This window comes from Dendrobates tinctorius, unplaced genomic scaffold, assembly GCF_039654945.1.
Source record: "Dendrobates tinctorius isolate UK_male_01 unplaced genomic scaffold, ASM3965494v1 ptg000136l, whole genome shotgun sequence".
Taxonomy (NCBI): Eukaryota; Metazoa; Chordata; class Amphibia; order Anura; family Dendrobatidae; genus Dendrobates; species Dendrobates tinctorius.
In genome coordinates this window covers 7,563,191-7,577,478 of record NW_027361804.1, presented here as the reverse complement: position 1 = coordinate 7,577,478, position 14,288 = coordinate 7,563,191, and the positions used below count along the sequence as shown (strand labels likewise).

The 14,288-nt window shown below is 43.9% G+C and overlaps 1 protein-coding gene across 2 annotated transcripts in view; it reads left to right on the top strand.

Moving 5' to 3' along the window:
• LOC141048557 (hepatitis A virus cellular receptor 1 homolog) overlaps positions 1-14,288 on the top strand; it is a 53,430-nt gene that overhangs the window by 10,538 nt on the left and 28,604 nt on the right. For both annotated transcript variants that reach the window (XM_073544265.1, XM_073544264.1), the window contains exon 3: positions 13,232-13,353. In XM_073544265.1, coding sequence (XP_073400366.1) covers positions 13,232-13,353 — 122 coding nt within the window. The remainder of the gene's footprint in view (positions 1-13,231; positions 13,354-14,288) is intronic.

Genomic DNA, 14,288 nt, shown 5'->3' with positions numbered 1-14,288 from the left:
AGCCCTCCGTGTCTCTAAACTTGGGGAAACTAGACCAGAATCTGTCCAGGTCAGACATGAGCTTAAAGCTGACATCATAGCCCTGCCTGTCTGGAAGATTAATCACTGCCAGGATGCTGACTGGCACAAACCCCATCTGGTGGCACAAGAGCTCCCTGATGACAAACCTCCTGTCTGGCAGGTCCTCCTTGGCACCTCTGTGCCGGAAACGCACGACGTTTCTCCGTTTAAACGCCTGGCCTGTATAATTGGTACCAGAGGTAAAGGACGGAGCACCACGACTCCAGGCATTACTGGGGGGACCGTGCGGGGTCACACTTGGTTGACTGACGAGGTGAGGGTCTGCAGCAGGAGGGGCAGCCACACCTTGTGTGCTCGAAATTAAAGGGGGGAAATCACAGACATTATCATGCACATTGTTATCATCAATGTCAGTATCAGACTGTGCAGCGTCCACCAAAGATACTGTGCTCCCCCAAGCCCCCAACCCCCCAGATACAGTGAGGTTATCCCCAGCATCAGAGCCCTGCTGGGCACCATCAGTAATGACCGACACATGTCCACCGCCCAACTGTTGTGCTTGGCATTCTGAGACTTGTAGTCCCTCTGCTGGAAAGTGCAGTCCATGCTGCTGCTTGGAATCTGCTGCAGGCTGCTGTGCTGGGCATTCTGAGACTTGTGGTACACCTGCTGGAATCTGCATAACATGCTGCTGCTTGGGGTCTGCCGCAGGCTGCTGCGGCTGCAGTATTTGACCCTTTTGGAAGCAAAAACTTGCAGGCTGCAGCACTGGCCGCACCGGCTTCTGGGGCCCACCTGGGACAATGTCTGAGCTGGAACCTGCAGAGTCCTGCTTGTGTGACATAAACAGTTCCTGGTTCCTATAAGTCTCTGCCAGGGGCCCCATCTTCTCTAGGACACAGTCCATGTCAGTCACCACTTTTGCCAGCTGTATACCAAGCATGTTCAGAGTCTGATCACAAAAGGTGTGATCCCCACCAGGATTAGCAGCCTTTACATTATAGCCCATGTCTATCTGTTTCTGCAGCAAGTCTTTGTTCTGCTGTAACTCACCGAGCCTCTTGACCAGTCCTGGGATCTCCTCTGCGACCTGAAGCTCAGGTGCACATGGTGTCTCCTCCAGGGATCCTGCTTTCAGCAAAGTCCCTGGATGCTTGAAACCAGACGTCTCCTTAACTTTCACCACCGCTGGTTTCGTGGCTCCAGGCTCCACAGCACTTTTACTGCTGCCACCTGACTGCGACCTTGTGCGCCCAGAGCTCGCCATGCTGGCCACCACATGCTTCTGCTGCAGGTTCTCCTGGAGCGTCTGTCTCTCCAGTGAGGTTCTCCTCTGTCTGCTGGGAGTCAGCTGCACACCTGAAGATGGTGATGGCACCTCCTGAGCTGCAGGCTGCTTTCCTCCATTCAGCTTCTCACCAGTAGATTTCTTTTGGATTTCTCCTAGTTGTCCTTCACTCTGCTTGCCTTGGCTGGCCGACTGCTTAACTGGAACTTTCTTATCCACAGCCATGGCTTTTCCTTGTTCCGTTACTTTACGTACTTTCACAGCTTCATCTTTCTTGCTGCTGCTGCTACTTCCATTCTGAGCTTTCTTTCCCTCAGAAACAACTTTGGGACTTGCATCCACCTTAGACACAACTTGAGCGTTATTTCCAAGTGTAGGCCTGGAAGCCTGGGCCTTGCTTGGGGAGTTACCCCGCCCAGGGTGGCCTCCCCCTGGGCTTGCTCCAGACATCAGGAGAGCTACAAACACACAACCTCACAGCTAGGAGGCAGTATTATAGTAGTTATATTCTTGTACATAAGAGCAGTATTATAGTAGTTATATTCTTGTACTTAGGGACAGTATTATAGTAGTTATATTCCTGTACATAGGGGCAGTATTATAGTAGTTATATTCTTGTACATAGGAGGCAGTATTATAGTAGTTATATTCCTGTACATAGGGGCAGTATTATAGTAGTTATATTCTTGTACTTAGGGGCAGTATTATAGTAGTTATATTCTTGTACATAGGAGGCAGTATTATAGTAGTTATATTCTTGTACATAGGAGGCAGTATTATAGTAGTTATATTCTTGTACATAGGGGGCAGTATTATAGTAGTTATATTCTTGTACATAGGGGGCAGTATTATAGTAGTTATATTCTTGTACATAGGGGCAGTATTATAGTAGTTATATTCTTGTACATAGGGGCAGTATTATAGTAGTTATATTCTTGTACATAGGGGGCAGTATTATAGTAGTTATATTCTTGTACATAGGGGGCAGTATTATAGTAGTTATATTCTTGTACATAGGGGGCAGTATTATAGTAGTTATATTCTTGTACATAGGAGGCAGTATTATAGTAGTTATATTCTTGTACATAGGGGCAGTATTATAGTAGTTATATTCTTGTACATAGGAGCAGTATTATAGTAGTTATATTCTTGTACATAGGGGGCAGTATTATAGAATCATAGAATCGTAGAGTTGGAAGGGACCTCCTGGGCCATCTGGTCCAACCCCCTGCTCAAAGCAGGATTCGCTAAATCATCCCAGTCAGATGTCTGTCCAGCCTCTGTTTGAAGACTTCCATTGAAGGAGAACTCACCACTTCTCGTGGCAGCCTGTTCCACTCATTGATCACTCTAACTGTCAAAAAGTTTTTTCTAATATCTAATCTGTGTCTCTTCCCATTCAGTTTCATCCCATTGCTTCTAGTCTTTCCTTGTGCAAATGAGAATAAAGTTGATCCTTCTACAATGTGACAGCCCTTTAGATATTTGTAGACAGCTATTAAGTCTCCTCTCAGTCTTCTCTTTTGCAAACTAAACATTCCCAAATCCTGCAACCTTTCCTCATAAGACAGGGTTTGCAGACCGGTCACCATTCTGGTCGCTCTTTTCTGAACTTGCTCCAGTTTGTTGATGTCTTTTTTAAAATGTGGTGCCCAAAACTGGACACAATATTCCAGATGAGGTCTGACCAAAGAGGAGTAGAGGGAAATAATGACTTCACGTGATCTAGACTGTATGCTTCTGTTAATACATCCTAGAATTGCATTTGCCTTTTTTGCTGCTGCATCACACTGTTGACTCATATTCAGTCTGTGATCTATTAGTATACCCAAGTCTTTTTCACATGTGCTGTCACTTAGCCCTATTCCTCCCATTCTATATATGCTTTTTTCATTTTTATTGCCCAGATGTAGTACTTTGCATTTCTCCCTGTTAAAAACCATTCTGTTAGTTGCTGCCCACTTCTCCAGTTTATTTAAATCTTTTTGAATCCTCTCTCTCTCTTCTCTAGTATTAGCTATCCCTCCTAGCTTTGTGTCATCAGCAAATTTAATCAGTTTACCCTCAATTCCTTCATCTAAATCGTTGATAAAGATGTTGAACAATACAGGGCCCAGGACAGAGCCCTGTGGTACCCCACTTGAGACATTCTTCCAACTGGATGTGCAGCCATTTACGACCACTCTTTGGGTCCGATCACTAAGCCAGTTATGAATCCACCTAACAGTTGCCTTGTCCATTCCATACTTAGTCATTTTTTCAATAAGGATTGTATGAGAGACTTTGTCAAATGCTTTGCTGAAGTCAAGATATACTATATCTACAACATTTCCTTGATCCACCCAAATAGTAGTAATATTCTTGTACTTAGGGGCAGTATTATAGTAGTTATATTCTTGTACATAGGAGCAGTATTATAGTAGTTATATTCTTGTACATAGGGGGCAGTATTATAGTAGTTATATTCTTGTACATAGGGGGCAGTATTATAGTAGTTATATTCTTGTACATAGGAGGCAGTATTATAGTAGTTATATTCTTGTACATAGGGGCAGTATTATAGTAGTTATATTCCTGTACATAGGGGCAGTATTATAGTAGTTATATTCCTGTACATAGGGGCAGTATTATAGTAGTTATATTATTGTACTTAGGGGCAGTATTATAGTAGTTATATTCTTGTACATAGGAGCAGTATTATAGTAGTTATATTCTTGTACATAGGGGGCAGTATTATAGTAGTTATATTCTTGTACATAGGGGGCAGTATTATAGTAGTTATATTCTTGTACATAGGGGCAGTATTATAGTAGTTATATTCTTGTACATAGGGGAAGTATTATAGTAGTTATATTCTTGTACATAGGGGGCAGTATTATAGTAGTTATATGCTTGTACTTAGGGGGCAGTATTATAGTAGTTATATTCTTGTACATAGGAGCAGTATTATAGTAGTTATATTCTTGTACATAGGAGCAGTATTATAGTAGTTATATTCTTGTACATAGGGGGCAGTATTATAGTAGTTATATTCTTGTACATAGGGGGCAGTATTATAGTAGTTATATTCTTGTACATAGGAGCAGTATTATAGTAGTTATATTCTTGTACATAGGGGCAGTATTATAGTAGTTATATTCTTGTACATAGGGGGCAGTATTATAGTAGTTATATTCTTGTACATAGGGGCAGTATTATAGTAGTTATATTCTTGTACATAGGGGCAGTATTATAGTAGTTATATTCTTGTATATAGGGGCAGTATTATAGTAGTTATATTCTTGTACTTAGGGGCAGTATTATAGTAGTTATATTCTTGTACATAGGGGGCAGTATTATAGTAGTTATATTCTTGTACTTAGGGGCGGTATTATAGTAGTTATATTCTTGTACATAGGGGCAGTATTATAGTAGTTATATTCTTGTACATAGGAGCAGTATTATAGTAGTTATATTCTTGTACATAGGGAGCAGTATTATAGTAGTTATATTCTTGTATATAGGGGCAGTATTATAGTAGTTATATTCTTGTACATAGGGGCAGTATTATAGTAGTTATATACTTGTATATAGGGGCAGTATTATAGTAGTTATATTCTTGTACATAGGAGCAGTATTATAGTATTTATATTCTTGTACATAGGGGCAGTATTATAGTAGTTATATTCTTGTACATAGGGGGCAGTATTATGGTAGTTATATTCTTGTACATAGGGGCAGTATTATAGTAGTTATATTCTTGTATATAGGGGCAGTATTATAGTAGTTATATTCTTATACATAGGGGGCAGTAGTATAGTAGTTATATTCTTGTACATAGGGGCAGTATTATAGTAGTTATATTCTTGTACATAGGAGCAATATTATAGTAGTTATATTCTTGGACATAGGGGCAGTATTATAGTAGTTATATTCTTGTATATAGGAGCAGTATTATAGTAGATATATTCTTGTACATAGGAGCAGTATTATAGTAGTTATATTCTTGTACATAGGGGGCAGTATTATAGTAGTTATATTCTTGTACATAGGAGCAGTATTATAGTAGTTATATTCTTGTATATAGGGGGCAGTATTATAGTAGTCATATTCTTGTACATAGGAGCAGTATTATAGTAGTTATATTCTTGTACATAGGGCGCAATTTTTATTGTATAAAACCAACAAATACAATTAAAATAAACAGAATTCTTCCTTAATACAAAACATAAATTCTCATGAATGCATCAGACAATAATTATAGAACTAAATTAATACATTAGGAATAAAGGTAACTTAGAGTTCACTCCTGTGGAAGGAAGAATATGAAATAAACACTTTTAGTAACACGATCATGTTATTATCCCACAGACACATTCCTCCATAGTTTCTCATTACTCTGACTTTTCTTTATCTCTATCGCTCTCATCCATCTGAGCTCGGACAGTATCTTTGTGGCTGCGGTGACGGGATGGAAGGGCTCGCTGTGGAGGGACACTCGGGTTCTCATGTGCCAGTGGTAATACTTAATGGTGGTAATGATCAGGTACATTGTCCCCCTGTCGATGTTACCGTCAGTGGATGGGACACCATAGACAATGTCAGGGTAATTCAGGGACAGCAGTCTGGGGATTTTCAGCTTGGTCGATACTTCCGTCCATATTTCCCTACCTCCCCAGCAATCACAAATAAAATGCTCCATGGTTTCCTCCTGCTGACAACCAAGGGGACAGTTCCGATCCGAAACACTTAAATATTTTAAGTTCCCCTCACAAAGAGCTTCCCATGTAGCGACAGCCAAGCAATGTCAAAAAACTTTGCTGGAAGTCGCCTCCCATTGAGGAATCGGAGACTGTCCTGAAGAGTCCTGGTGGCACAATCTCTTAGGGCCAGTGGAGAGTGGAAGAAAGTCCTACATATATGAGCACACAGATCTTTCCTCGTATTACTCTCAATGTAGGACTTCTCCAGTCCCCACTTCCTGACACACTTCAGACCATATTCCAGATACTGGGGGAGGTGGTCACCTGTCCATCTCCTCCTCTTGAGACTGCCGCCTCGCACCCAAGATTCTGCAAAAGGCAATATCCAATACCTGATACTATTCGTCCACAGGGAGCTACTGTTTGAATCCATGCTCCCAAAATTTACTTTCAGAAACAAGGAGTCAAAGAAAACCCTTGGATTTAACATATCCAGCCCGCCCTCACTCCACTGTCGGTACGTTATTCCCCTCATTATCAGGTTCATCCTGTTCCCCCACAAGAGCTGGAAGAACAGGCTGAGGAGCCTCGCCGAGAAGGATTCTGGCAAAGGAAAAACGACAGAGACATACAAAAAGACGGGGACCAGGTAAGTCTTCAACATAGCAACCCTTTCTCTGTAAGTCAGCCTCCAGTTCTTCCATCGCTGAACCTTTGCATTTCCGGTCTCCAATTTTTCCTCCCAATTTAGGCTGGCATTATCGTCCCTCCCAAATTTAACCCCTAAGATCTTAATATGGGTGGAGGCCTTAACAAACTGCGGCAGATCAAAGTCTGGGTCAGATTGCAATGTCCACAGAGCTTGACTCTTCTCAAGGTTGACCAGAGACCCGGAGGCCTCTGAGTAACTTCTGATGGCCGCAGACAACATCTGCACCTCATGAGGATTAGATATCACCAGAGTCACATCATCCGCGTAGGCAACCACCTTCAGAGGCAAGCAGTGGGGGACCGGCACCCCCCAAAAGTTACACTCCTGCAGTGACCTCAAAAACAGGTCTATGGCAAAAACATACAGGAGTGGACTCAGCGGGCAGCCCTGTCTCACCCCCGCCTCAACTCCAAAAGTGCCACCCTGCCAACCATTAATCAGAGGAAAGCTCACCGCCTCTCTGTACAAAGTCTTCAGCCAATCCACAAATTGTCCTGGAATACCGTACTTTGACAAAGTGGCCCACAGATAGTCATGATCAACTCTGTCAAAGGCTTTAGCCTGGTCCAGACTGACAACATATCTCCCACACCGCAGAGCTTTACATCTCTCAAACATCTCCCGTATCGAGATGACTGCTCCAGAGATGTTCCGCCCTTTTACCGTGCCAAACTGAGAGCCTACCAACAGTGCCGTGGACAAACAGAGTAACCTAGAAAACAGGATCTTTGCCAGAATCTTCCTGTCAACATTCAAGAGGGCAATTGGCCTCCAGTTCTTGATGTCGCTCGGCTCCTTACCTTTAGACAGCAGAATTAATGAGGACACTCTCATGGATGGAGGCATCAGGTGATTTTCTAGACAATTTTTGTAAACATCCACAAGAATTGGAACCAGGAGGTCTCTGAATTTCTTATAAAATTCTGCAGTTATACCATCTGGACCTGGTGCCTTCTTCAGATGTAACTTATCAATGGCCTCCTTAACCTCCTCCACCGTTAATTCTGCTGTCAAAGGAGAAAAGTCCAGATCATTAGTATCAGGCGTTGGAGTTGCCTCCAAGAATTGAGTCATTTTATGTTTATCCAAAGCCTTCCTCTGAAACAAGTCAGTATAATAAGATTTCACAACCCCCAGGATACCCTCCCGAGATTCCTGCAATACACCCTGGGAGTCAATGAGACCTGTGACCAATTTATTGGCCACCCGCTCCCGGCAATTCTCAAAGGGATCAGGTGCCCCTAAGACCCCATAATCCCGTTCGAGAACCAAGGAGGTATACCTGCTGTACTGATACTGCCTTATTTCAGATTTCAACCGGTCGATCTTCTCTTTGTTACCCCCGCCCTCCGAATAGAGTGACTCCAATTCTTTGCGCAGCCTTAGGTACTGGCTATACTTACTCCTGCCTTTCTTAACTGACAGTCTCTTCAAGAGGTATCTGATATCATCCTTGACGTCCTCCCACCAGTCGGCCATGGTGTCATAGAAGTCCACTCTCTGTAGATGACCCTGCAAAAGGGAGTGGACACAACTCTGGACAGAGACATCATGGAGGAGGCTAGAATTGAGTCTCCATAACCCCCTACCAACATCAGCTCGCTTAGTGGCCCCCAGGCAGAAATATAGGGCAAGATGGTCTGAGTATGGGACGACTCTCTCACTCATGGCACCAATGACTTCCATGGGACTTACAAAAGCCAGATCTATTCTACTGCCTCTATTGGAGCAGGAATAGGTTCATTTTGGCTTTCGTCCTCCCCGTTTAAAGACGTCCCCTAATCCGGCCTGCAGGACTATGTTATTCAAGATCCTACCATCCCTCGTCACGGTTCTACCTGAGGAGCTGTCACCTGATGTCAGTATGGCATTAAAGTCCCCCGCCATTATCACTGGAAGAGAGGTGAACAGATAAGGCTTGACATCATTAAATAACTGTATCCTGTCAGTCACTGTCTGTGGCCCATAGATGTTAATAAGCCGGAGACGCCTCCCATGGACAGTGACTTCCAGGACCAGACACCTTCCCATTACCACCTCCGTCATCCTATGTACTGTCACATGCCCGGTGTTAAACAGAATGGCGACCCCGGCGTACGGCTCCACAGCCAGTTACCAAAAAGAGGGACCAGACCGCCATTCCCTCTCAGCCTCCCTCATGAGCCCCTGAGTCGTCAGCCGCGTCTCCTGTAGAAAGATGACATCTGCGTCCAGGTATCGGAGATGGTCATAGACAGCGTGCCTCGTCCTCCTCACCTTAATGCTGTTCACATTACTGGATGTTACTTTTAATGCGAAATCTGCCATCACAATACCACAACAGAGGAACAGAGATGCAAATGACGCCATCATAAGTCTGGGTCACAGATGTTCTGACTACCACCGGTCTCCATGTCAGACTGTATCTCAGTGTCAGCAAGTACGGGCTTCCGTTTTGTAGGGGGAAGGTCCGCTACGTCCCTGTCATACTCAGTCTCTATTCTTTTTATCTCTTCCTCCAAGTCCCCATCAGACTCAGACAAAACATCAAACTTATTGGACATGACCATCACACCTGCCGAACTCTGGACTTTTTTCCTGCCACCCTGGCTAGTGACATACTCCTCCTCAGGTTTACGGGAGGCCTTGTCCTTTTTTTTCCTTTTTACCTGATTACAGCCACTTTCTTCAGCTAGAGATGGTGATACTGAAGTGGCTACATGTGGCTGCTGGACCTGAGGGACGACCTCCATGCTCCCCTCTGTACCCTCTGTGCAAAGCTGCTCTGATGTTACCTGAGCGGACCCCTGGTGGACCTCTGACCTGGTCAGTACTGTCCCTGACATTAAAGCCTCCTCCTCCTGAGCCTCTGTCCCTGTCACTAACTCCTCATCAGGAAGGAGCTTGCATATATTGTGCCAGGCATCAGGACAGTCCCTGTGAGGGTGGCCGACCTCCCCACAGAGGTTGCACTTGATGTTCTGGCAATCTGCTGCTAAGTGGCCGACTTCCCCGCACAGGCTGCACTTTACCACGGTACAGGTGTTTGCCAGGTGACCCACTTTACCACACTTAAAACACTTTCGTGGCTGCCCAGGGTAGAAGCAAACTCCCTTCTCCCTCCCGATAAAGAAGGAGTTGGGTAAGTGAGCCGTGATATTGTTGTGCTGGCGCAGTTTCACCAGCACCTTCCATCCACCGGTCCATATACCGTCCTCATCCCTGTTTTTGGTGAGGTCGGAGACAAGGTCACAATGCCTCCGGAGCCACACCACAATGTCCTGCGGGGGAACAGCCTCATTCCAAAAGATGATATTAACCGTGGCGGTATCCGGCTTAGATATTGGAATGAAGCTGAACTTGTTCCAGCCATCAGCGTCCCTGAACTTGGGGAAATTGGCCCAGAATCTGTCCAGATCAGACATAAGCTTACAGCTGATATCATAGCCCTGTCTGTCTGGCAGATTGATGACCACCAAGATATTAACCGGCGCAAACCCCATCTGGCGGCACAGAAGCTCCCTGACCACCAGCCTCCTCTCCGGCAGATCCTCCTTGGCACCTCTGTGCCTGAACCGCACCACATTCCTCCTTTTGAAAGCATGCCCGGTGTAATTGGTGCCGGAGGTAAAGGACGGAGCGCCGCGGCTCCAAACATTACTGGGAGGGACCTGTGGGGCCACACTGGGCTGACTGACAGGGCGAGGGTCTGCAGCGGAGGGGCCTGTTGCACCTTGTGTGCTGGAAACCAAAGGGGGGAAATCACAGACATTTTGCACATTATTATCATCATCATCATCATCATCAATCTCAATAGCATCATCAGGATGCGCAATGTCCACCACAGTCTCTGTACCCCCTTCAGCCCCCAACCCCACATGAACAGTATCAATATCCCCAGAATTAGTGCTCTCCTGGACACCAACAGTAGATGCAGTCTCATGTCCACTGTCTTGCTGTTGTGCTGGGCATGCTGGGACTTGTGGTACCGCTGGGATCTGAGCCTCTTGCTCCTGCTTGGGGTCTGCCGCAGGTAGTTGCGGCTGCTGGTGTAGTATCTGACCCTCCTTAAAACAGAAGCTAGCGGGCTGCAGCACCGGCCGTACCTGCTGCCGGGTCCCCCCTGGGACAATGTCTGTGCGGGAACCAGCAGAGTCCTGCGTGCAGGACTTAAACTGCTCCTGGTTCCTATATGTCTCTGCCAGGGGCCCCATCCTCGCCAGCACACAGTCTATGTCCCGCACCACAGTCGCCAGCTCTACCCCCAGTGCATTCAGTCTCTGGTCATATACAGAGTGATCCCCAGGATTAGCAGCCTTCACCTTGTAAATGCAGTCAATTTCCATTTGCAGAAGATTCCTCTGCTGCTGCAACTCACCCATCCTCCTGACCAATCCTGGTATCTCCTCTGCCAGCTGTAGCTCCGGGGCACGCGGCGGCTCCTTCTGGGGTCTTGCTTTAGGGGTTGACACGTTGGTTTTTAATGTCGCTGGTTTTGTGGCTCCAGCCTCCGCAACACTTTTACCACTGCCACCAGCCTGCAACCTCGTGCGTCCAGAGCTCGCCATGCTGGTCACCACATGTCCCAGCTGAAGGTTCTCCTGGAGTGTTTGCTTCTCCAGAGATGTCCGTCTCTGTCTGCCTGGAGTGAGCTGCACACCTGAAGCTGGTGATGGACTCTGCCTCACCTTCTGTGCAGCCACCTGCCCTCCAGCACTCAGGTTCTCAGCAGAAGATGCCTTCTGGGATTTACTTCCAGGCTCTGGACACTGTTTGCCTTGACTGGCCGACTGTTTAACAGAAACATCCTTGCACACAGACAAAACTTTCTCCTGTTTCTTTACTGTGCTGAACTTCAACACAGGATCTTTCTCCATGCTGCTGGGCCTTCCACTCTGAGGTTTATTTTCCCCAGAGGCAACTCTGGGATTTCCATCCACATGAGAAGGTTGGGAGTTTCCTCCCAGTGTAGGCCGGGAAGCCTGGGCCTTGCTTGGGGAGCTTCCCCGCCCAGGGTGGCCCCTCCCTGGGCTTGCTCCAGACATCAGGAGAACCACTGACACACAACCTCACAGCTAGGAGGCAGTATTATAGTAGTTATATTCTTGTACATAGGAGGCAGTATTATAGTAGTTATATTCTTGTACATAGGGGCAGTATTATAGTAGTTATATTATTGTACTTAGGGGCAGTATTATAGTAGTTATATTCTTGTACATAGGAGCAGTATTATAGTAGTTATATTCTTGTACATAGGGGGCAGTATTATAGTAGTTATATTCTTGTACATAGGGGGCAGTATTATAGTAGTTATATTCTTGTACATAGGGGCAGTATTATAGTAGTTATATTCTTGTACATAGGGGCAGTATTATAGTAGTTATATTCTTGTACATAGGGGGCAGTATTATAGTAGTTATATTCTTGTACTTAGGGGCAGTATTATAGTAGTTATATTCTTGTACATAGGGGCAGTATTATAGTAGTTATATTCTTGTACATAGGGGGCAGTATTATAGTAGTTATATGCTTGTACTTAGGGGCAGTATTATAGTAGTTATATTCTTGTACATAGGAGCAGTATTATGGTAGTTATATTCTTGTACATAGGGGCAGTATTATAGTAGTTATATTCTTGTACATAGGGGCAGTATTATAGTAGTTATATTCTTTTATATAGGGGCAGTATTATAGTAGTTATATTCTTGTACTTAGGGGCAGTATTATAGTAGTTATATTCTTGTACATAGGGGGCAGTATTATAGTAGTTATATTCTTGTACTTAGGGGCAGTATTATAGTAGTTATATTCTTGTACTTAGGGGCAGTATTATAGTAGTTATATTCTTGTACATAGGAGCAGTATTATAGTAGTTATATTCTTGTACATAGGGAGCAGTATTATAGTAGTTATATTCTTGTATATAGGGGCAGTATTATAGTAGTTATATTCTTGTACATAGGGGCAGTATTATAGTAGTTATATACTTGTATATAGGGGCAGTATTATAGTAGTTATATTCTTGTACATAGGAGCAGTATTATAGTATTTATATTCTTGTACATAGGGGCAGTATTATAGTAGTTATATTCTTGTACATAGGGGGCAGTATTATGGTAGTTATATTCTTGTACATAGGGGCAGTATTATAGTAGTTATATTCTTGTATATAGGGGCAGTATTATAGTAGTTATATTCTTATACATAGGGGGCAGTAGTATAGTAGTTATATTCTTGTACATAGGGGCAGTATTATAGTAGTTATATTCTTGTACATAGGAGCAGTATTATAGTAGTTATATTCTTGTACATAGGGGGCAGTATTATAGTAGTTATATTCTTGTACATAGGGGCAGTATTATAGTAGTTATATTCTTGTACATAGGAGCAGTATTATAGTAGTTATATTCTTGTACATAGGGGCAGTATTATAGTAGTTATATTCTTGTACATAGGGGCAGTATTATAGTAGTTGTATTCTTGTACATTGTTGACAGTAATTATTAATTAGCAATGAACATTTCCACATGTATTTTATTTTGGGACCAGAACATGTGGAAGAAGACGCTGATCACGATGATGATGATATGAATGGTCCTCGAGTTGCTTTGGTCTTTGTTCCTCTAGAACCCGAAATATCTCTCACTAAAGTGATTCTCTCGGAAACTGAGGTATCGGCCTTTCTTTATCAGGAGAGACCTTGGAGATGTATTCAGTATTTTCTCTTCTTACATGAGTTATATAAAATTCTAAGTTCTTGTACTTTATTTCTTAAACTTTCCAGAAAATGTGTTAGGTTACAACTAGAGATGAGTGGACCCCTGGATGTTCCGGTCCAGCGATTTTGGCAGAACAGTTAAAAAAAAGATTGGTGGCCCGAACATCCAGTGTTTACCATGCTGACATGTGCATGACAGAGCGGAATATACTGTCTCCGATCAGCGGTAAAATCATACAGCTCCCATCCGCCTATGCCTCCTGCAGCTAATAACAGCGAATGCAGGCAGCAGATTATGCAAGTATTCATGAGCCGGCACCTGCGCTCTAAATAAATCATTTGTTAAAAAAAAAAAAAAAAGGCGTGGGTTTTTCTGTAGTTTTCATAACCAGCCAGGCAAAACTGACAGCTGCGGGCTTCAAGCCTCAGCTGTCAGCTTTAGCAAGGCTGGTTATCAAGAATAGAGGGGTCTTAATTATTTAAATTAATAATTTAAAAAATGGCTTGGTTCCCTCCCATTTTGACAACCAGCTAAGCTAGAGCAGACAACGGGGGGCTGGTATTCTCAGGCTGGTAAGTAGCCATGGATAGTGTCTTCCCCCAGCCTTATAATAGCAGCCGGCAGCCACCCAGAAAAGATACATCTATTAGATGCGCCAATTCTGGCCCTTTGCTGGCTCTGCCCTCTTGTCCTATAGCGGTGGCAAGTGAGGTTCATATTTGTGGGGTTGTCTGGTGACATTAAGCCCAAGACTTCTATAAGACACCTATCCATTACTAATCCTATAGTTGTATGGCAAATAAACACACAAAATCTTTTATTTGAAATAAAAAAATAACACTCATTTTTTATTTAAAAGTAACAAACACAGTAATACTCACCTAACG